The sequence below is a fragment of the Protomyctophum parallelum genome, assembly GCF_964188405.1.
Source record: "Protomyctophum parallelum genome assembly, chromosome: 2".
Classification (NCBI taxonomy): Eukaryota; Metazoa; Chordata; class Actinopteri; order Myctophiformes; family Myctophidae; genus Protomyctophum; species Protomyctophum parallelum.
In genome coordinates, this window is record NC_139699.1 from 37,511,297 (window position 1) to 37,533,977 (window position 22,681).

General features: G+C 41.3%; 1 protein-coding gene across 1 annotated transcript in view; it reads left to right on the forward strand.

Annotated features, from left to right (window-relative positions):
- trim66 (tripartite motif containing 66) overlaps window positions 1–21,018 on the forward strand; it is a 27,767-nt gene extending 6,749 nt beyond the window's left edge. The window contains exons 6-21 of the mRNA XM_083760134.1: window positions 39–155; window positions 597–711; window positions 1,065–1,211; window positions 1,450–1,567; window positions 4,034–4,221; window positions 4,513–4,672; window positions 4,752–5,215; window positions 7,610–7,786; window positions 9,089–9,236; window positions 9,330–9,405; window positions 9,749–9,929; window positions 15,785–16,731; window positions 17,028–17,154; window positions 17,308–17,382; window positions 18,075–18,227; window positions 18,347–21,018. Of these exons, the coding sequence (XP_083616260.1) occupies window positions 39–155; window positions 597–711; window positions 1,065–1,211; window positions 1,450–1,567; window positions 4,034–4,221; window positions 4,513–4,672; window positions 4,752–5,215; window positions 7,610–7,786; window positions 9,089–9,236; window positions 9,330–9,405; window positions 9,749–9,929; window positions 15,785–16,731; window positions 17,028–17,154; window positions 17,308–17,382; window positions 18,075–18,227; window positions 18,347–18,583 (3,430 nt within the window). The 3' untranslated portion in view covers window positions 18,584–21,018. The remainder of the gene's footprint in view (window positions 1–38; window positions 156–596; window positions 712–1,064; window positions 1,212–1,449; window positions 1,568–4,033; window positions 4,222–4,512; window positions 4,673–4,751; window positions 5,216–7,609; window positions 7,787–9,088; window positions 9,237–9,329; window positions 9,406–9,748; window positions 9,930–15,784; window positions 16,732–17,027; window positions 17,155–17,307; window positions 17,383–18,074; window positions 18,228–18,346) is intronic.
- Window positions 21,019–22,681: the final 1,663 nt, after the last annotated feature.

Sequence of the window (22,681 nt, forward strand, 5' to 3'; positions counted from 1 at the left end):
TGGTGTACTCTGTGTACTGTACTGTACGTTTCCCCCAGGTTAGTGCATATTGGGAAGGCCCTACAGGACCAGCAGTGGCTATTTGAGAGCCTGGTGGCCCAGGTGGATGAAAGGAGGTCTGCTGTTGAGAACACAGCCAAACAGATAGAGGACAGGTCCGTTTACACTCCACACATACTGTATACAATCACCAAATTTTCCTCAGCAAACACATTTGGGATGTGAATTGAGCGAGAGTTATCTTGACAACTGTTACATAAATTCATCTTCGAAATCATAATTTTGTTCAGCTTTTCTGGCATTGCAAAATTACTTCCTTAACCCATTTTGGGCGGGAACCCCTTTTGGTGTTAGCATTATGTTATGCTTTAGCTATTGAAAAATAGCAGACCTACAAGCTCGTAGCGCGCCACTCGGTGGTGCGCTATGAGCTTGTAGATCAGATTTATTTTTTATCGAAGAGCATTCATTTTTAGAATCTGATCTCAGGTCAAAATGGGTTAAGGTATCAGTTGAAACAAAACAGCAATGCATCCAAGCCGTTATTGTGATTTCTGTCAGCAATCAGCGTATCATTTTCTGTCCTCCCATCTCAGGCTCCATGGGATAAAGATCATGCACAGGAAGGCTGAGAACCAGATTAAAATGGCCAAGATGATTATGATGAACGAGCTTAACAAACGGGCCCACCTATTAATAGAGCAACTGGAGGTAATTACTTTCTCTCTCTCATATCCCTCCATGATTCAGTTGACCATGAATCTACATGCAAAGGAATCAGTAACCAACATGACCTAATCCGTCCTGAAAGTGAGCAAAGCACAGGCCAAATAATGATATAGTCGGACCAGCTTAGACCAGCATTTTGAGAGCTAATTCTGTCCAAAAGAAAAATTTGCCATTTTTGATTATTTTATTAGATAATAACAAATGCAGTTTGACTGTACATAGTACAGTCAAAGCACATTTATCCAAAAGGAGCACCGATGAGTCCGCGATCCATCCATGACATGGTGTGCAAGTACTCTAATTACCATTGGCGGCGGTTTTGTCTCTGTGTTTAGAAGATCACAGAGGACTTTCAACAGAGTCTAGAGGACCAGTTGCAGGGGGCGATAGAGACGTGTGGACAGCTAGATCATGTGCAGAGGTTCATCACTTGGGCAACAACCCAGCATGGCACGAGTCCAGTGCTCTTCAGCAAGGAGCTGGTAAGACCACTGTGGGCCACAAGGGTATTGCAAGTGGGCACCCAAATATTTGGCAAAACACTACGATTTGTATGTTAAATATAACATTAACGTTTAAAATAGTGATACCAATGGTATACTGTGTTACAGAACTAGTATACTAGACCTGTTGAACACAATAAATTGATTTATCATAAGGTGCTATACTCTAACATTATGAATTATGATATGATTCTTTCCATTCTGCCTCACCTGTCAGATTTCACTTCAAATGCAGCAGCTGTTTGAATCATCATTCCACCAACACTCTTGGGTTCCTGTCAAGATCAAGTTCAACTGGGATGCTAGCTACTGGACTAAGCAAATTTCCACATTAGGTGAATTTAATTTGACACAAGCTGATTTTTATATCGGTGTGTATATTAAACACAATATATATTTTTAATGAGTTGTTAATGTTCTGTTTGAAAGTATACTGAGTGTAGGTCGACCCGGTTTTGTCAATACTCAATAGATAGAGCCATCGACGTCACACCAGGTATGATCTAGGCGCAACTTTCCAGAGACAGGTCCCAGCTTTGGAGTATAGAGGGTATGCGCATGCTTAAAGTGAATGGAACATCGAGTGACAAATCGAGCAGAAAAGCAACATGCAAAGTGAGTTTAATGTTGTTTAATGCAATCAGATAGGACTTTGGATGCATGGGTTGTCAAGGCCAGAAAGTAGTTTTTTGCCACTCAGTAGGCATTCCTGCATAATATATATAACCTACGGGTTTGATGATGATGTCACGTGCATACCCTCTATTGTCACCCGGCAGGGGCTTCATTCTCGCCAACATCCAGCTCCGGCAGGACCCGTGCAGACTGGTCATAGCAGGACTCGTGCAGACTGGTTATAGCAGGACTCGTGCAGACTGGTCATAGCAGGACTCGTGCAGACTGGTCATAGCAGGACTCGTGCAGACTGGTCATAGCAGGACTCGTGCAGACTGGTCATAGCAGGACTCGTGCAGACTGGTTATAGCAGGACTCGTGCAGACTGGTCATAGCAGGACTCGTGCAGACTGGTTATAGCAGGACTCGTGCAGACTGGTCATAGCAGGACTCGTGCAGACTGGTCATAGCAGGACTCGTGCAGACTGGTCATAGCAGGACTCGTGCAGACTGGTCATAGCAGGACTCGTGCAGACTGGTTATAGCAGGACTCGTGCAGACTGGTCATAGCAGGACTCGTGCAGACTGGTCATAGCAGGACTCGTGCAGACTGGTCATAGCAAGACTTGGCAAGCTGCCTCTTGTGACACAGCTCTTCCATAACACAAGGAGTTGGTTGGTCACAGGAATGGATGTCTTCAGTCGGCGAGACTTGAGCCTTTGTGCCCGGCTGCTGTCCATGTACTCAGTCATAGTATTCCTCCAGTGTAGTATTGCCTTCCAAGGGTCGCTGTTATCAAGGGAGGGCAGTCTTAATGGCCGACTCGGCCTTGCCGTTCGCCCTCGGGGAGGAGGTCACATGCTTAAACTCACATTCAGAGGAGAAACATGCAAATTGTGAAGACCTTGTCTGGCTGGCCCTGACGTGAGAACTGCACCTTGCAACATCTGATGAAAGCCTCTGCGGCTAGATCAGGGAGGAGTTACATTTCCCAAAAGTCTGAGTAATGATCGACAATGAGCAAATAATCCTTCCGCCCATAACATAAGAATAATAAACATCTGTTAAAGTTTCATCCTTTATGACCTAACCACTGGGCATGTCATTATAGGTGAATATTTTCAAAAACTTTCAATATTTAAAAATAAATTGCAGTTGTACAAGGCAAGCTCACATTGCAATGTGATGCGATGATGTGAGTAGATCACCTACTTTTGTTATTTGTCGTACAAAGTATAAGGGGTTAAATGGATATTTCGCTCTTTTATCTTCTACTCAGGCCCTGGACAGTTATTAAGTTGCTTGTTTCAGTATTTAGATATTAGATATTTATTTTATCGAACACGCCCCTATACAAAACCATTGTAACTTCAAACTCTATTTTAACCATGATAGATACAGTGGAAATGGTTATATGGTGACTCATACTGCCCTCCTAATATGTGAGGGGGCCATGTTTTTTTAATTACTTTTTCATTTCTTTTTTATATTTATTTAGGAAAATGACAAAAATTAAATACAATAAAAACATTATTAAAAATAAATGAAAAAAGTAATAAAAAAACCCACGGCCCCTCACGTATTAGGAGGGCAGTATGAGTCACCAGAATCAATGAGTTCCAAGTGGGCCCTGAATGATCCAGAAAAGGTTGAGAACCACTGAAAACAGCGCCCCCTGCTGTGTTTCCTTTGAATTTGCCTCTGGGGGCATCCAAGCCCCCAGAACAGCTGGCCAATGTTGAAGCCGCCGAGCCTACTGGTCAAAACTGGAACTGCAGGCGGGCCCGTGCATATAGCACGAGGAAACCCTGCACAGCTGGGGATTAACTTTGTGCACTCGTTTGCATTTGGACATCACATTTTGGTGTCCAAAAGCGTTCTTCCGGATGCTTCAAAACACCACTGAGCAATTTCCATTGAAATGAATAGCTGTCGCTCCCGGTCCGCTCTCTATCCTTTTATAACTATGGGGGCACCGCCCAATAAAATGTGGATGACAGGATGTTGGCCCGTTTGGTCCGCCCTCAGCCCTCCTCTTCCGGTGGTGCGTCTTTGATTACACTCCTACTAACGACAAATCTACACGTTGTAAACGAGGATGCCGACAGATTCCGCCGCGGAGCTCTGAACCGGTCATGAGAGATCACTGCTATACTAACCCATCTCTCTACATGTTTATGTGTAGGTGAGCTGGCTGTAGAAGGAGGAGACTGCAGTTACCCTGAGGGCCTTGCCTGTCCAGACATCCTGAAGCCTCAGCCCATTGCCTGTCTGTCCCTGCCCTCCGTGTGTCACAGAGGATCAGGCCAGGGCTGTGGCTACCAGGCCTGCTGTCATCCCCAGATATGCTGCATGCACTGCATTCCCTCCAAGGTTGTTCTAATTTACATATTAATTACATATTAATCTTTATTATTATTATTATTTCTTTTTTTAAATATTTGTCAGGGGTGAAATGTTCACAGAAATAGTTTCTGTTTTACGAGCTCACAACGTGTCGCGACATTTAAAATCTCTATGATTTTAGTTCATTTAAGTTAGTTTTGTAAAGTTGGTTATGTTCTTTTTTCTTTTGTACTAAAATGTTTTTATTTAATATTTTAATATTTTATTTAGTTAGTTTTCGTTTCTATAATACGGTCGGTAACCCTGATTCCCTCTCAGACCGACATGGCTAACCTGGAGCAGAGCCAGCTGGAAGCCGTCCCTTACAGCTCAAGCTGTGCTCAACCTGCTCTGCTCCAGAGCCAGCAGATCCAGAGGTGCTGTGGTCCAGCCAGTCCCACCCTCATGCACTCGGCCATACAGTGTCCCGCACCCCCAGGTTAGTACAGTTTAAAGAAAATGTTTCATTATTTCATTCGTTTTAGACTGTTAACTATAATAACCTTGCTACTCCCCAGCCATGGCACCCACCCAGCTTGGTTCCAGTCACGGATCCCAGTCACGACCTGCTACGCCTCAGCCGCAACCGAAGCCTCACCATCGCCAATGCCGCACTGAACAGTATTCCGACTGCCAAGCTCAGACCACTGCAGACAGCGAAAGGGCAGGCCAGGGTCAGTGTCAAGGAAAAGTGCTGGCCTGCAAAACGTCACAAGCACAGCACCTTGACCAGACGGCCACTGACCGAGAGATAACGACTGAAGAGAGCTGGGAGCCGAGATGGAGAGGCGAGCAGAGCCTTGGGCACATGCCGCTGGTTGAGAGCAGAGATGCTGTTGGTAGGGTGTCGCAACAAGGACGGCGGGAGTACATCTCCCTTGAACAGCAGCAGATGTTCTACATTTCCCCAGCAGCAGAGCTGAGACGAGAACAGCAGGGAAGCAGACTTTCACTGCCACATACAGACTACAGAAATAGAAGGGTAAAGCAGCCAATAGATCACTCATCACAAATCACATTATTATTCATGCTTTTTAACCACTAATACCAGCCGATATATAATCGCATCATGATGTATTGGGAACTAGTATAGCTATTTCAACTAAAAAGACACGAAAAGAAAAAACATATTACAATAAAATAAAATAACTAAACAAAATATTCACCTGTAATATGAGCTAAATAGAGACAAAGTCGGAACTGATTAAGACTCCCAGTTAATACATCAATTTTGGGGTGAAATTTAAATATAAAATGTCCTCGAAATTAGATTGGACTCATTGTCTCCACCAGGCCAAAGGCATGGGGAGAGAGTTTGTTTTGCAGTCCGTCCGTCCGTCCGTCCGTCCGTCCGTCCGTGTGTCCGTCCATCTGTCCGTGTACAGCTAATCTTCTGCACCGTTGGCCCGGCCGATGCCAAACACTGCACAAACACATTTCATTACATTACTCGTACACATAACCATACATCACACAAATCGGTATACACCATCTCACATGTGATCAACACGGATCTGTCCCATTTCCCATATTCCATCCTGATTGGCTAAGATTGCCTTCCAAAGCTTGTCGAACAAAATGCCACAAATCATGAACACAGCGTGCGATTTCCGTGAAATTATACACGCACATTCTAGGCCAAGAACGAAATGCCACTTACATTTTTGAGTGGTGTTACAGAGCTATGTGTGTGTGTGGCTGGCTGGCTGGGTGCCAGGGTGCCTGGCTGGGTATGAGCACGAAAATATCATGCTTGTTTTTCAACACATGTGCGCAACCTAACACACACACATATATGATGATTTCGGGTGTGCCAGTACAGTACAGTGACAGTACAGTACAGTAGAGGGACCCCCACACGGTAACTCTGTCATTTCTACCGTTTCGGACGTGGGGCCGCACACAAATGACAAACACAAACACTCCTATCTTCATGGCGGAGACCTGTGCCCCGAGGGGCACTTTTTCAAGTTTACAATGCACATTCTAACAGTGTGACATTTGAACAGGCAATTGGAAGCAGTACGTACAAGACAGCAATAGTGAATCTTGTTTCACTATTGGCACACAGCCGATATACCGAAGGCTTTGTTTTGATGAACAGAACGAACCGTCGTCATACTGAAACCAGATGGTATGACAGAATGCTGCCTCTTCTCTTATGAAGAAACACTGATGGTAAACAAAGTGCTTCACTGACTAATTAAACAACTACACAATTTGTTTTTAAATAATAATACCACTGTTATCATTAGTTCTCTTTATGTCAGGGGCTTGAACAACCACATGATCACCTGTCAAAAATGTTGCAGTTGCATGATCACAAACACAAAGACAAATTATTTGCACATTCAATTCATAGCATCTGAAAATGAGAAAAAATAAACGAAGAACACTTGGGTGCAGCCATACGTGTACTTAACCTGTCTTTAATAAATCACTAAGGGAATAGTGGGAAGCTGACAGTGTGATTTAAGCGCTGGTTACCACGCTAAGATAAATTCCTACCCTTCATGATAGAGAGGCTGTATAATCCCTCTCTTTCTACCTCTGCATTACACTCCCTCATATCTCCCCTTTGGGGCATGGAACAGGTAAGTGTTTTAATCATATGGTAATTATAAGGACATGCTTATTCTCCCTTGGCCTAAATCTGTATACATTTGAGAAAAAGCAGGGAGGTGGAGAGAATGAAGTGCAGAACGAAAACAACCTAAAAACAAGTAATTTTTCAGGCAGGCATTGTACATTTGATATGTGTGATCTGTGTGTGGAAAAACATGTTCAAGTTTTTATTTAAGAAGAAAGGTAGAGATTAATCAGTGCTTTGCAAGTGCCACTTATTCAATTGAGCTCACCGCAAGCCTGCTGGTGGATTTACATAAGATAACTAATCCCTTCATTATCCTGAGAATAACTGTGATCCTTGCAGTTGTATGAGCTTTGCTTCATGTTTGTCAAACAGACCCAGAGAAGACTTTGACATGTTTTTATCAGTAGCCTATGTGTACTTGCAGGGTACGTGCACACATATACTGTGTGTGTGCGTGCGTGTGTGTGCATGCGTGCGCATGTGCACGCACATGCACAACTCATGTCATTCGTCACATTTCCAAATTATCATCTATTGTATATTCTGTCATACGACGAATAATCTACAAGTCCACGGGGTGATGCGTTGTAAGCTTGTATATGTGTTATGTTTATACATTGTTGTATATTTTTGAAGATTTTTGATAATAATAATAGACAGTTTTTGAGAGAATTTGAAAAATGTCTCCCAATGGCATGCCCAAAAATAAGTTGAAAATGCTATGAATAGGAGCACCTGTGTGTACCGATGACATACTGTACTGTACATGTGTGTTTGTGACAGACTCGATCCACTTCGTTGGAGGTGTCAGCCCATGACGTTCAGAGTGGCAGCAGCTCAGTGTGTGGGAGAAGGAAGAACCGTTCCCAGAGCATCCCAGCAGAACTGGCAGCCCCGTCCACCAGCCCCCCCGCAACTGAGAGGCCCGCTGGGTCCGCATACACATACAGCCTGGATCAGGTGAACCATGAACGTTAATTTTGTCGACTGAAACCATGACGAAAAATGTTCGTTGACTACCTTTTTTCACTTGTGAACAAAAACAAAATAAAATCTAAGCTATGATGACTAAAACTATGTGCGTAGGGCAACACGTAGAGAGGGGCAACAAAATGTGCCAAACAGTTTCAAGCCGACCCTCATAATAACAATTTTCTCCGCGGCTCTGCTGCGTAATAACGAACGCCCATGCTTGCGTCCTCGCAAACGGCAAAAGTAGCTGATCTGCATGATAGCCGGGGAGCCAGTCACCCAAAATTTGAGAGGACCTGTGATGTCATGACAATGGAACCAAATACGGGTCCATTTGGTTTTATTTGTACAGTCTCTGAGTTTAACAATCAAGATTTTACTTTGTACTATCCATCTTCAACCGCTTATCCGTACAGCTTCCAACAGCTCCAGCAGAGAGCTCCAGATATCCCTGAGCAACATAAGTGTTCTTCATTCTGGACGATCCCGACGCGATTCAAGGTCATTTTGGAGATATAATCCCTCCATCTGATCCTTGGTCTGCCCGGAGGTCTCCTTCCAGTGGGACGTGCATCGAGGACCTCCCTAGGGAAACGTTCGGGAGGCATCCTTACTAGATGCCTGAACCACCAAAGTTGGTCGATTTCCAAGCGAAGAAGCAGCGGGTCTACTCCGAGTCTCTCTCACGTGACTGAACTTCTCACCTATCTCTAAGGGAGATGCCAGCCACCCGTCTGAGAAAACTCATTTCGGCCACCTTATTCTTTCGGTCATGACCCACACTTCATGACCATAGGTGAGAGTAGGAACAAAGATTGCTCAATAGACAGACAGCAGTGCAGCGACTGCAATACTGCCACTGCTTCTCCGATTCTCTGGCTGATCTCCCCTCACTCGTGAACAAGACCCTGAGATACTTAAAACTCCTTCACCTGGGGCAATGTCCCTACTTGGACTTTAGAGGTGCACAATATTGTTGTTTGAATGGCTTGAACCTTGAACCTTATCACATATCACATGTTTTCCTATATTATGCAGCCCTCCATTGTACCAATGGTCGATACAGAGCCTGTTTAATGACTGGGCCTGGAAAAATCTGGATGGGTTTTCTAAGCAATGTCAATATGATACTGTCTATTTGGCTACTTCCCACAAGTGGCATGCAGAACAAAACAGTGTATTTTAGTGGAACACGTGTGTTTGCAGCTGTATGCTTTTCACATAGTGTCTTCAACTGAAATATGACATTTTTCTTTTCATGTGATCTGTATGGTGTGCTTATCTTCTCAGTATGACGTTGTGGATGCTAGACAGAGGAGAGCTTCAGATGGGGTGATCCAATGTCCTGCCAGGGAAACCTCCACTGCTGTTCCGCCTATGAGAGGCCAGTCCACCATGCACCTTCACCCACCCTTGTTGACCTATAAAACTGAATCAGGTACTGGACAAATGATTTAACTATACTCAAATGCTCAAATAAACTAAATGCAAACCTTTCTGTATACATCTTTGTAATCTTTTTCATTGCCAGATAATGCTTATGGCTATACAAATGAAGAGGTCACTAAAGAGAAGTACAGAGCACTGAGGAACAGCCAGAAAAACAGGTACAGTGTACACTGCCTGGCATGAATTTATTATAACTCATTAGAACTAAGATTAAGAGGAGGAGGTGGGGATGGATTGGCCACATGCTCTGAAAGCCCAATACCATTACCAGCATCACACGACAAGCCCTTAGTGGAACCCTCAAGGCCCATAAAGAGAGGCAGACCAAAGAACACCTGGCTCAGGGACCTTGAGACTGACACCAAGCTGACAAGCTGGAAAAGAAGGGACAGGATAGAGAACTGGTGGAATGTAGTCTATGGCCTATGCTCCATGAAAAGGAGCGATAAGTAAGTATTTGAACTAAGTATGTCAACCATCTCCTGATCTTTTAAACACCAGGGAGGTTCAAAAGGAAGCGGGAAGTCCCAGGGTTCCAATGGTGTGCTTAGAGAGGCTCAAAGTCCTGGTGTCTCGCCTCCCTCCACACGGGAGGCGACAGAGTGACCCGCTACCAGCCAGTGGATTGGAGACGAGTGGTGCTGTCCTACAGCACAGAACCTGGAGAAATGGGATGACAGAGGTTGGTACTGTTTCCTTTAACCACATTAAACCTAGCGTCCGAATTGTTGCGCAAACATTCTGCGGAAATAGCCAATCTACAAGCTCACAACGTGCTACATTGCAACACCATTTCAGCTTGTAGATCGACACAGACATTTGGTGTGGAGGGAAAAAAGGAATGGACCTCGTATAGAGTATATGAAGATTGCTGTGTAGACTGTAGAGTATAGTCAGTAAGGGTCTATTAAGGGGCTGCGTAGATTTCTTGTGGGTCTCTGATGTCATATGTATGACATCATATTGATGATGTTAGTCTTGCCAAAATATGGAGGAACAAAGTGCTTCTGAGATATATGAATCTCGGGTATTGCACATGCTGAGTTTGAAGTCGATCGGTAGGGCGGTCCCCAAGATACACTGGTGACACGTATTCACTTACACCTGCAGAGATTTTGTGAATTTATAGAAGGATGTGGAAAAATATCCATCCCAAAAAAAATATTCACAATATTATCTGATCGACTTCCTTGGCCCACAAGACATTTGGTGCTGATCGGTCAAGTGGTTGAGAGATTAGCCATTGATAGATAGGCACAACCACAGACACACACATGAACGCTCTTCTAATCTAGCCCCCTATAGTCCTGCAACAAACAGTCAAAAAGTGCTTTAGTTTTTGAGATACCCCTACCGGAGTTAGGACCAAACACAACATAGTTTTTCCTCATCTCTAAGGCCTCCCATACATGAAATGGATTCTTGTATAAAAATATTTTACTGCAAAAGTGGTGAAATTGTTATTTAAAGTTATACACCTCAAACTAAAAATAAAGCCTGTCCGTCTGGTGGTTGAGGCACTTAAAGGCATGTAGATTCACAATGGAAGCTCTGAGAAGTTCAAAACTTGGCATACTTGAAGCCAGAACATACCTCTACATTCTAGAAAAGACTGAATGTCAATATCTGAATATGTAAAATGTATGAAATGTCTCAAACTTGAGAAATGAGAAATTGTGAAGAAATAGATGCCGCTTCAATAGAGAAATATGCAAGCCTACAGTGGAACTACTAACTATTATTATGTTGCAGCACATGACCTGGATGTTAAATAATAATAATATAATATCTCAAACTTATATAGCGCTTTTCTGAGTACCCAAAGACGCTTTACATGGGGGGGCTTTACAGAGGTAACAACAAATTAAAAACAACTTTAATAGAAAAAGGAAAAATAACACTAAAAGCTAAAGAACATTAAAAGACAGTGAAAAGGGTTAGCTAGGGAAGGCAATATTGAAGAGGTGGGTTTTGAGGGTGGATTTGAAGGTTTGAAGGGTAGGGGCATCTCTGAGTGCCTTAGGGAGGGCATTCCACAGGGTTGGGGCAGCAAAGGCGAAAGCCTGTTCCCTCATCAAGCTCAAATCTCAATATTATCCTCATAAATATAAATAATCAAGTTATTAATTTCTGTTATTTGAGTTATTTGGTTACAGTCAATTTATACTACAGTATTTGGCTCCACCTATGTGCATCTTATGTGATCTTATAATGTGAAATGTATCGGAAATCGGGGCCGATCATGACATGTTTAAATGATCAGATCAGGAGCACAAAAATGTGATTGGGACATCCCTAGTATCAATATGATATCCATATCATGATATTAGACTGTATATTGTCTGTGATTTGGGATATTGTACTATTGTGATATTGGAGGAGTTGCATAAAAATATAATTTTCAGATGGGGAAAAATCGGTATCGGCAGATACTCAAAATTAAAATGATCTTACTAAATGTTGCTCAACAGAGAGATGATGATGTTCATAAAACCGTGGCTCTATATACAGACAATATGCTGCAGTAATGAGCAAGTTGCAAATGTTGAGTGAGAGCATGCCTGCAGCAGTCTCATCAAGAAGACTGAATAGGGTTGATACAACATTGTTTAACATACAAAGAGATTGTTTCATTTGTGTGAAGGCCAGTACAAGACCAGAACATCTGACAGCCATTATGGCTGGTACTGGTATGTGTACCAGAGACTTAAGGTCCTTCATGCAGCATCAGAAAGGTTGATGAAGTTGTACATCATCTGCTCCTCTCGTACCCAGATCTCTTTGTGTATGATGACAAATATACAATATACAGTATAATACCGGTAATATGCCGGGCGGCAGTGCCTCAGGGATAGAGTGGCCAATAGAGCGGCTGGATGGAGAACCGTGAGGTTCGCAAGACAAATTTCAGTGTGAACTAACAATATACCGGTAGTACTATATCATACCATATTCTCAGTTCGATCCAGGGCTCCCCCAGAGTTAGACTCTGAACCCCTAATTGATCCCGATGTGCAGGTCGGTGCCTTGTATGGTTTCCTCTGCCATCGGTGTGTGACTGAATGTGTGAATGTAATGCACAATCTATGTAAAGTGCTTTGGATAAAAGCTCTATATACTGTAAATGCACCAATTTCCATTTACGGTATATAAACTCCTTGACTGTTATGATGACATACTGAAGACACTAACTCTGAGGAAGAAGATGATATTGTCTAAATACAAACCCTGGAAACATACAGCATTATAATTTGTAGAACATGGAAAGTCTGATGTTGCATGCTCTAAAAGTGTGCCCATGGGAAATGGGCACAATGAGAGAAGATGCAAATCTCCAAGAAAATCCAGAACTACTACATAGACCTGCAGATATATCGATGAAGAAAACCATGGACCAGTGTCTTCAGTATGTCATAACTCTTATTTATTGAAAGTGATGACTTGTCATCACTTTCATTTATTTAAAGAAAGATGTTAACTACTTCAGTGAGATTAATAAAAGCTTTGACATAGATACTGGTCTGCTGTTCTAATTCTTTGTTTTATAGCTGCTATATTTCGTTTAGATATTTAGTGTTTTAGGTAGCATTTATGATATTTGTCATCATATGCAAAGAGATCTGGGTACGAGAGCAGCCGATGTACAACTTCACCAATCTTTCTGATGCTGCATGTGAAGGCCCTGTGTCTGGTACTCTGACCAGTGACCATGTGAAGGCCCTGTCTCTGGTACTCTGACCAGTGACCATGTGAAGGCCCTGTCTCTGGTACTCTGACCAGTGACCATGTGAAGGCGCTGTCTCTGGTACTCTGACCAGTGACCATGTGAAGGCCCTGTCTCTGGTACTCTGACCAGTAGTCCTGGTTTTGTCTATGAACTGATTGCACAAGACCGCAAGGACTTTTTTGTGCTATGCCTTTTGGACTGATTGTATGACTGTACTCTGTTGCTGTTTTTACATGTATGTCTAATAAACTTTTAAATCCATCAATCAATCAATCAATTGTGCTGGCCTTCCCACAAATGAAACAATATATTTGTATGTTAAACAATGTTGTATCCTATTCAACAATGTTGTACCCTATTCAGTCTTCTTGACGAGACGGCATGCTCTCACTCTGGTCTTACTGGAGTAGTTTTCTCAACATGATACAGTATATGATGAGGAGAGGAGAGTATATTGAATTTGGGTTTGCCAGGGTTTTATGAACATCATCTCTCTGTTGAACAACAGTTAGTATGTGTTGAAGGTCTTCTGCCGTGGGCTTTATACATTATGGGTCTTGTTTCGTGCCTTTTTCCAACTGTTTAGCAAAGATGATACAAAGATTTGGATCCAATATTCCATTTTGGTAAAATTTAAAGACACACATCAGAATTTGTACAGTATCTATGTTGTGCATTGCGCGCACTATTTTTAGGCTATAGTATATGTGCAGTAACCATATTACAAGTGATACTAATTAAGTCTATTTTCCATTCTGGTGAAATAGTGTCAGGGCAGGGTTCTGCTATTGTCAATGTACTGGACAGGCAGTAGGCTCTGTTACACTAAAGAGAACTAAATGCTAGGTCACTCTCCACTCCAGTCAGCTAAATAGCTACTTGATTTGACAAGGTTCATCTCATCTTTTCACATTCCAAAATATGTGAAATTATTTTACCTGTCATTTTATGAAGAAAGCCACATACTGTAGGCAATAAGATGCAAGTGGAGTCAAATACTGTAGTATAACTTGACTGTAACCAAATAACTCAAATAACAGAAATTAATAACTTGATTATTTATATTGATGAGGATAATATTGAGATTTGAGCTTTATGAGGGAACATCCAGGTCATGTGCTGCAACATAATAATAGTTAGTAGTTCCAATCTAGGCTTGCATATTTCTCTATTGAAGCGGCATCTATTTGTTCACAATTTCTCATTTCTCAAGTTTGAGACATTTCATACATTTTAGGGACTTCTACTCAAGTGATTTGTTTATGTTTTCCCACCCTTGATAAGTGAAGTAAAAATAAAACGAATGTGATACTGTAGATTTCATTAGTTTTATTTCCCCCCGTTTGGGACACCATATATGTTTTGTGGCATAACTCCACGATTATGCAAGCTACATTTACACAATTGGTATTGCTGGATTCAGTAGAACCTCACCTTTCATACAAGCCATCATATGTGTTGCTATGACAATCCATTCCAGAGTCACTACAAAGTAGAGAAGACATCTACATAGATGTACAATTCCGCCTACTGTAGGTATGTGTTCAAATGACTATATCTCATATTGACATTCAGATATTGACATTCAGTCTTTTCTAGAATGTAGAGGTATGTTCTGGCTTCAAGTATGCCAAGTTTTGAACCTCTCAGAGCTTCCATTGTGAATCTACATGCCTTTAAGTGCCTCAACCACCAGACGGACAGGCTTTATTTTTAGTTTGAGGTGTATAACTTTAAATAACAATTTCACCACTTTTGCAGTAAAATATTTTTATACAAGAATCCATTTCATGTATGGGAGGCCTTAGAGATGAGGAAAAACTATGTTGTGTTTGGTCCTAACTCCGGTAGGGGTATGCCGACTTCTGGGGGCCATTGTCGCAGTACTACTAGGAGCCATGAGGTAAACATAATGAATTGCAGTCACAGAACACAGCATGACGATAGCTTCAGACAGAGACACTTGCATCAAAGGATTTTACACCAATTTATTGCAAAAAAAAGAAGGTTATACAGTTGTATTGTGCAGGAAAGGCTTAGCTCTGATACTTCCCAATGATTTCTATACTTTCACATTCAAGTAAGTTTATTGGCATTCATCCAAACACAGGTATATGGATGAGAGAAATGTTGTTCTTCACGGACCAAGGTGCGAACACAAAAACAGCAGTGGCGTGCACAGATAGACACTAGGGGGTGCTAGAGCACCCCATGCCCTTTTGGCAATGTGCTCTTAAAAAAAAATTAAGTTTAATTTTTTTTCTTAATTTGTAGTGTTGGTGACATTGATCAAATATTGATTACAGAGGAAACACTTTTTTAAATTGCTCAATTGTAACTGTCCATCCAATCTATAGTGCACGTACCATACGGTACGCAGTCAAATCCACTGCGTTTACATGGACAATAATTCTGATCAGAAATGTGTTTACATGTACAGTACACTAAATAAAAGTCATACGTGTTTTCATGCCCCAAAGTATTTAATCCAAATATACAGTTTGACATACACAAAGTAGTTCTGCCTGTTTCTTTCTGACACACGTGTTGGTCATTCATGAGCAGGTTAATAGAGAGGTGTATATTCCCAGAGGTGACCAAGAAGAACTCCAGTCATCATGTGAATTTTGAATGTATACTATGTATGCGTATAATACGTATGCATTCTCCATCTGTACACTCTCTGAATTAAATTATTCTACTGTGTATATTGTGACTGTCAGACCTGTCATTTGAAGATGTCTGGAGACATGAATGCATAATACATGCTGTATGTTCTACTGTCTTCTGTGTTGCACTTGCATGTGTAGGGAATGTCTGATGGCTCTGATACCATGAGGCCCATCTTGTCGCACATAACGCCACCATATACATCTGAGCAACGGAGCCCCAGGCAATCTACCACACCCCCGGGCATCTGTGAGTTGCACAGCCAAGGAAAAGGCAGTTCCCTTAAAGACCTTGCTCAGTCGGCTGCAGCCACTGACCCAAAACATGAGCAGCGCTACTCTGCAGCACCTGACCTTGACTCCGACTCAGAACCCAGGTCAGGCTCAGAAGAACTTGAACTGATTTCTGACCCTGATCTGGATTCTGAACCACAGCTGGAATCAGACACACCGCCAGAATCCGACCATCACCCGGAGTCTTCATCCGAGACTGAAGGCGAGTCGATGACTAAGGGAGAATCTGTGGCTGAGATGGGGCTCTGTGGGACAGCTGACATTTTGCGGTTGTCAGAGCCACGGGCAGAATATGAACCTGACCCTGAGTCAGATACAGGAATGTATTCAGACAACGGTGACGAACAGGACGCTGACGTGGAATCAGGCGATGCGGAAGCAGAGTCGGACATCCAGCCCGACTCTGATCCTAGTTTAGAAGCCGATTCTGATATTCTGTCTGATCAGGCCGGATCTGAGCCGGATATAGAATCAGAGCCAGAGTTAACCACTGACGAACCACAACCACTCCGTTCAACCACTACCGACACCGATGATCCACAACCACTACGCTGTGACCAGCAGGAGGGGCCCCCCATTGGTCCTGGTCAGAGACCCCTTCTAATTGCAAACTCTTGCCCTCCGAGGGTTTCTGACAGGCCGGTGGATGCTCCACCCCAGCAGGACAAAACAGAGATGGAAAGTGAGGACTATTGTGCTGTGTGTCTTATTGGTGGGGACCTGCTGTGCTGTGACCGCTGTCCCAAAGTCTTCCACCTGTCCTGCCATATCCCTCCTCTACGATGCTTCCCCACGTAAGCACCTCATCTCATCAGACCAACATAAAACACGTATCTGTGTTTTCCATTGTATTCCCTTTCTAATTCTTAACCATGTTAGCCCTAGTATGCTTTGTCATAATATAAAAATAAAACACATAGAAAATAGCCGATTGGCAAGCTCACTCTTGTAAATCTACGTCGTATTTTATTTATTTAAATTATTTTTCATTTATTTAAAATGTTCGCCTATATATAATAATGCATGCCCAAAATGAAAGTGGTTAAAGCACCCATGTTGACCTTTGAATACAATGCTGTTGACTGCACAGGGGTGACTGGATCTGCACGCTGTGTAGGGATGTCATGCGGCCAGAGGTGGAGTACGACTGTGATAATGAACGAACATCTGGGCACCACGCATCATCAGCCCGTGGACTGTCCACATGTGACCAGAGAGTGAGTCCTTTTTGAAAAACCACAATTTTGCTGTACATCAAAACGGTATAACATTTTAATTGTAATATAATGTATTTGTTTTCTGGATATATACAGTTAGTATAGTCAGTGTCGCTGCCGTCTGTGTTTTGGTCTAACTTTCTTTTTTGGTAGAAATGTGAACGACTGACGCTTTTGATCTTCAGTAACATCCTAAGTGCCCCGTTCCATGAGCCTGTCAGTCCACTTGTGAGTAGGATAAACATATGTTTCTTTAGTGCTCAGCTAAAAGCTAGCTGCAGTCTGTGAGTAGGATAAACATATTGTTCTTTAGTGCTCAGCTCAAAGCTAGCTGCAGTCTGTGAGTAGGATAAACATATTGTTCTTTAGTGCTCAGCTAAAAGCTAGCTGCAGTCTGCACTCTGAGTAGGATAAACATATGTTTCTTTAGTGCTCAGCTAAAAGCTAGCTGCAGTCTGCACTCTCATTTATTTTTCATTACACCATCAAGGTGTATAAATGGTTACTTACATATATGAACCTTTTATTGAAAGGATATCCCCTTGAGATGTATCATCTCGTTTTCGAGGGGGTCCAACCAATAACCAATAATAATTTTGGGCTACTGTATGTTTATTCTGCAGCGCCCCTTGACTCCATTATGGTACAGTACCTAAAGTGCATAAAAACTAGCTTGAAATACGTAAACAAGATATATTATATTAAACCTTATCATTGTATTTGAATATATGGCAGATTGATTTGAAAAGACTAACCAAAAATAGTCCCTGGACAAAAGATTGGATTATGAACATATTTCAACATTTCATGACTTATACCACATGATTTTTATGACTTTGTAAAAAATGAACAAAACTGATAAATTGAATCCAGTATGGCCCTTTAAATCATAAATCTTTTAATACCACTTTTGCACACAGGCTCGACATTACTACCAGATCATCAAGAGGCCCATGGACCTGGCAGTGATCAGGGCCAAACTCAACAAGAGGAGCACACGCCGTTATTACTCAACTGAGGAGTATGTCGCTGATGTATATCTCATGTTTCGGAATTGCGCAAAGTTCAATTATGTAAGTCTCTTCAACAACTGGGCTTACAATTAAAACTATTATAATTGCCCATTACCTAGAGCCAGAAACCAGTGGAATAACACTGATCTGCGTGTACTATGTTCCTCACTCCACTATAGCCTGACTCTGAGGTGGCCCAGGCTGGTCATAGCCTGGAGGCTTTCTTCAACTCCAAGTTGAAAGAGGTGTTCCCAGACAAAGTCTTCCCCATGGCTGAAGAGGAACCTGACAGTGATGAGTATGATGAAGCCTATAGAGCCACAGAAAATGGCTTCCCCTTGCCTGATAGGACGGAGCAATGCCACAGGAAGAGGAAGAGAAGACATTCTGTCAACTCAAAGAGACATCAACTCTAAAGGTGAATTTACACTTACATGATGATGCAAAGTGACGTGATGTGATGCAATGTGATGTTTGCTCGAAAATGAGCTATTTTTGTTGAATGCAACGAGGTATAAATTGAGCCAGGCCCAGGAGAATGACCTACAGTAGGACCACAGAGATGAGTATGTTCCCAGACCCCATTTTGAGAACCACTGGTTTATCCAACCCCACAACAATAACAAGAGTTGGTGTCGAGTGTCCTTGAGCAAGACTCTGAATCCCTAATTGCTCCTGATGTGCAGGTTGGTGCCTTGCATGGTTTCCTCCAGCATCGGTGTGTGAATGGGTGAATGTAAATCTCTGTAAAGCGCCTTGGATAAAGGCGCTATATAAATGCAACATTTACCATTTATTGTATTTAACTCTGCACTGATGAAGTATTGCTAGGGAATTTCTAAACTGCTGTCTGAAAGTAAGAAGATGTACTGCAGTTTTATCTTGAAGTCAAATGTATCCAAAGGCTCTGGGTAGTTTACCACAGTGATTATCAATCTTCTTCCTTCAAGGACCACCAGTTTGGTATGCATATAGAGCAGCACTATGTAGTTTGGCGTATCAGTGGCCACTTTGGACACAAATAACATGGCAGTCTTTGACTTCATTATCCAGTCTCTGCAAGCATGTCCAGCCAGGATGATTGGCAGTCTTCGCTTTGACTGGCAGTTCTGCTTTGGTGCCTTGGCAAATGGCAGTATGAAACTCTTTGTTTCCCCTATACATAGTACTGGTAAATGGTAATACAGTCAAGCCCCTAGCAGGGAGCCCCCTGAGTCTATACATTTATTGAAGGATGATTCATTTGTTATTGCTTAAATATGCAGCTTTGTAATTTTGTGGGACATGATATGGTACATACTTGTAGTTGTTAAGAAGTGACATAGTGCTTCTCTAAGCAAGGCACGGACCCCAATAATAACTGTACAAATGTCCATAACCATAAGTGTACAAATGGAACCAAATTGACCCGTATTTGTATACTCTCAGAGTTACAAACCGGTGAGGTTGCTGGAATGACCTCAAGGACCCTTGGGGGTTCCCAGACCCCTTTTTGAGAACCACTGGTTTATCCAACCCCACAACAATAACAACAGTAGTCAGGTGATGCTGTATTTGTTTTGATAAATTATTTGTATACACTAGGAGCCACTTACTATAGTTTGGCAACATTATTGCTAAAATCATAGTAATTCTGTACATTGAACTGTCTTTACTGTAGTTGGATGTTAATTTAGAAATGTATACTGCACTCTTGCTATGCGCCTTTTATTAAATGGATTTATGGCATTCATTTTAGGGCCATATAAATCCTGTTTAAAGTTTGATTATATATAGCACTTTGGAAATGTATTATTGGTAAACGCTTACAATCTTGGTAAATGCTTGACATTTTTCTATATTTAAAAGTAAAACTATAGAACTTTATTTTAATATATTTGTATTTGGCATTTTAGTAATTAAATGATTACAGGCAATTGTCATGTTGATGGAATTAATTTGATGTAAATATTTATGCTGTTGTTTTTTTCAGTACATGTCAGGGAGATACAATTCATTTTGTATGGTTTAGGTTACCTTTTCAGTGGAGTCATATCAAGTGTGGGTGATAGAGGGCACTCTTTCCACATTCTGGAGTTTGAACTAGCCATCTAACCATCCAGAATATCTTTGATCATTATCACTCTATTAATATAAGTCAGTGCAGTGGTATTATAAGAAATAAATTTTTTAATAATCACAAGCATGATTTGCCTAATGAAACATTTGTATTTCACCGGTGTTTAGGAAGGGTGTCATATCATATAAATTTCTCAGGCTTAATAAGTATTATGTTTATTTTTTTAATTAATTAATTTAGTAATTTTTAAGTAAAGGAGAAAATTATATACATTTCCTGCAGTTGACATATATAAGTCAAGCTATTAAATGTGAAATGCTTTTTGCAATTTAAGATAGTTTTTTTTTTTTTTATTGCACAAATTATTGTTTTTGCACTCTGATCAATGTTTTGTTGGAATTTAAAATGTATACATTTACTATTATGTCCTGTTATATTACGGAAGAATAATCCTATCTTACCTCCGTGCTAATGCATTCTTGATTGATGTATAGTTAACTGTTAAAGTATTTTCTTTACTGTTATTGCCCGCCATACATGCTGTCCTACATATTGACATGGATCAATAAAATTGACAAGAGAATCAATTGATTCCCTATTTTACAGGTAATCTATTCCTCCCCTCATGTTACTCTATTTAGAGTGGGTTCCTCTATTCTAGAGGAAATAGCATAATGTGATAATAATGTAATAATATTTTTTTTAGTTTTCATGATTAATTATTTATGTGATTTTGGGGACACTGAAGGGTGTATAAATTGTCTTCCCTTTAAAAATGTTTTGCTAGCTGCTATCAACTAATTGGTTATGTCAATATCCCTTGTTACTGATATAGTGAATTAAAATATTCCACTCAACTCTGAGGTGCAGGAATAACACATTCAGCATGTTTGTCTTGGATGATATCATTGTCTCCACCAGGCCGAAGGCATGTGGGGAGAGTATGTTTTGCACTCCGTCCGTCCGCGTGTGTGTCCGTGTGTCCGTGAACAGCTAATCTCGGCCACCGTTAACCCGGTCGATGCCATATTTTGCACACACACTCCCTGGATGCCAACCATGAACCTCTGCCCCAAACTTTCCAGAACGGCCTGTTATAGCGCCACCAGGAGGCCGCTTTGTGCAAAACAAGTTTTTCGATGCCATATTTTGCACACACACTCCCTGGATGCCAACCATGAACCTCTGCCCCAAACTTTCCAGAACGGCCTGTTATAGCGCCACCAGGAGGCCGCTTTGTGCAAAACAAGTTTTTGCACAGTACACCTACAGATTTTGTCCAAACATCACGCAAATTGGTACACAGTCTCTCTAGAGCCATTCAACGAAACGGGTCTTTCAGATTTATCAGACTCCATCCTGATTGGTTAAGATTGGCTTCCAAAGTTCACAGGAGTGCTCAGTTTCAAACAAAATGCTGCAAATCATGAACACATCGCGTGATTTCCGTGAAATTGTGCACCCACATTCCCACAAGGCCGAGGACGAAATGCCACATGAACAATTTCAACTCAGCCTCAAGGTGGCGCTATAACTGGCCGAAAAGTGTTTTTTTTTCATCATTTTTGAGGATTTGAAAAAAAATCAAAATTTCAAAAAACATGGGTTATAGCCCATCGTTTTTTCAATTAAAAAAAAAGAAATTAACCTCGTTTTTCATCATTTTTGAACATGGGCTATAGCCCCTACCGTACGGCATACTATAGCACGCCGTTTTTCATCATTTTTGAGGATTTGAAAAAATTCCTAAATTTCAAAAAACATGGGTTATAGCCCATCGTTCTTTGAATTTTTGAAAAAAGAAATTAACCTCGTTTTTCATCATTTTTGAACATGGGCTATAGCCCCTACCGTACGGCATACTATAGCACGCCGTTTTTCATCATTTTTCATCATTTTTGAGGATTTTTAAAAAGATCAAAATTTCAAAAAACATGGGTTATAGCCCATCGTTTTTTGAATTTTTGAAAAAAAGAATTAACCTTGTTTTTCATCATTTTTGAACATGGGCTATAGCCCCTACCGTACGGCATACTATAGCACGCCGTTTTTCATCATTTTTCATCATTTTTGAGGATTTAAAAAAAAATCAAAATTTCAAAAAACATGGGTTATAGCCCATCGTTTTTTGAATTTTTGAAAAAAAAATATTAACCTCGTTTTTCATCATTTTTGAACATGGGCTATAGCCCCTACCGTACGGCATACTATAGCACGCCGTTTTTCATCATTTTTGAGGATTTGAAAAAAATTCTAAATTTCAAAAAACATGGGTTATAGCCCATTGTTTTTTTTATTTTTGAAAAAAAAATTAACCTAGTTTTTCATCATTTTTGAACATGGGCTATAGCCCCTACCGTACGGCATACTATAGCACGTCGTTTTTCATCATTTTTCATCATTTTTCATCATTTTTGAGGATTTGAAAAAAAATCAAAATTTCAAAAACATGGAT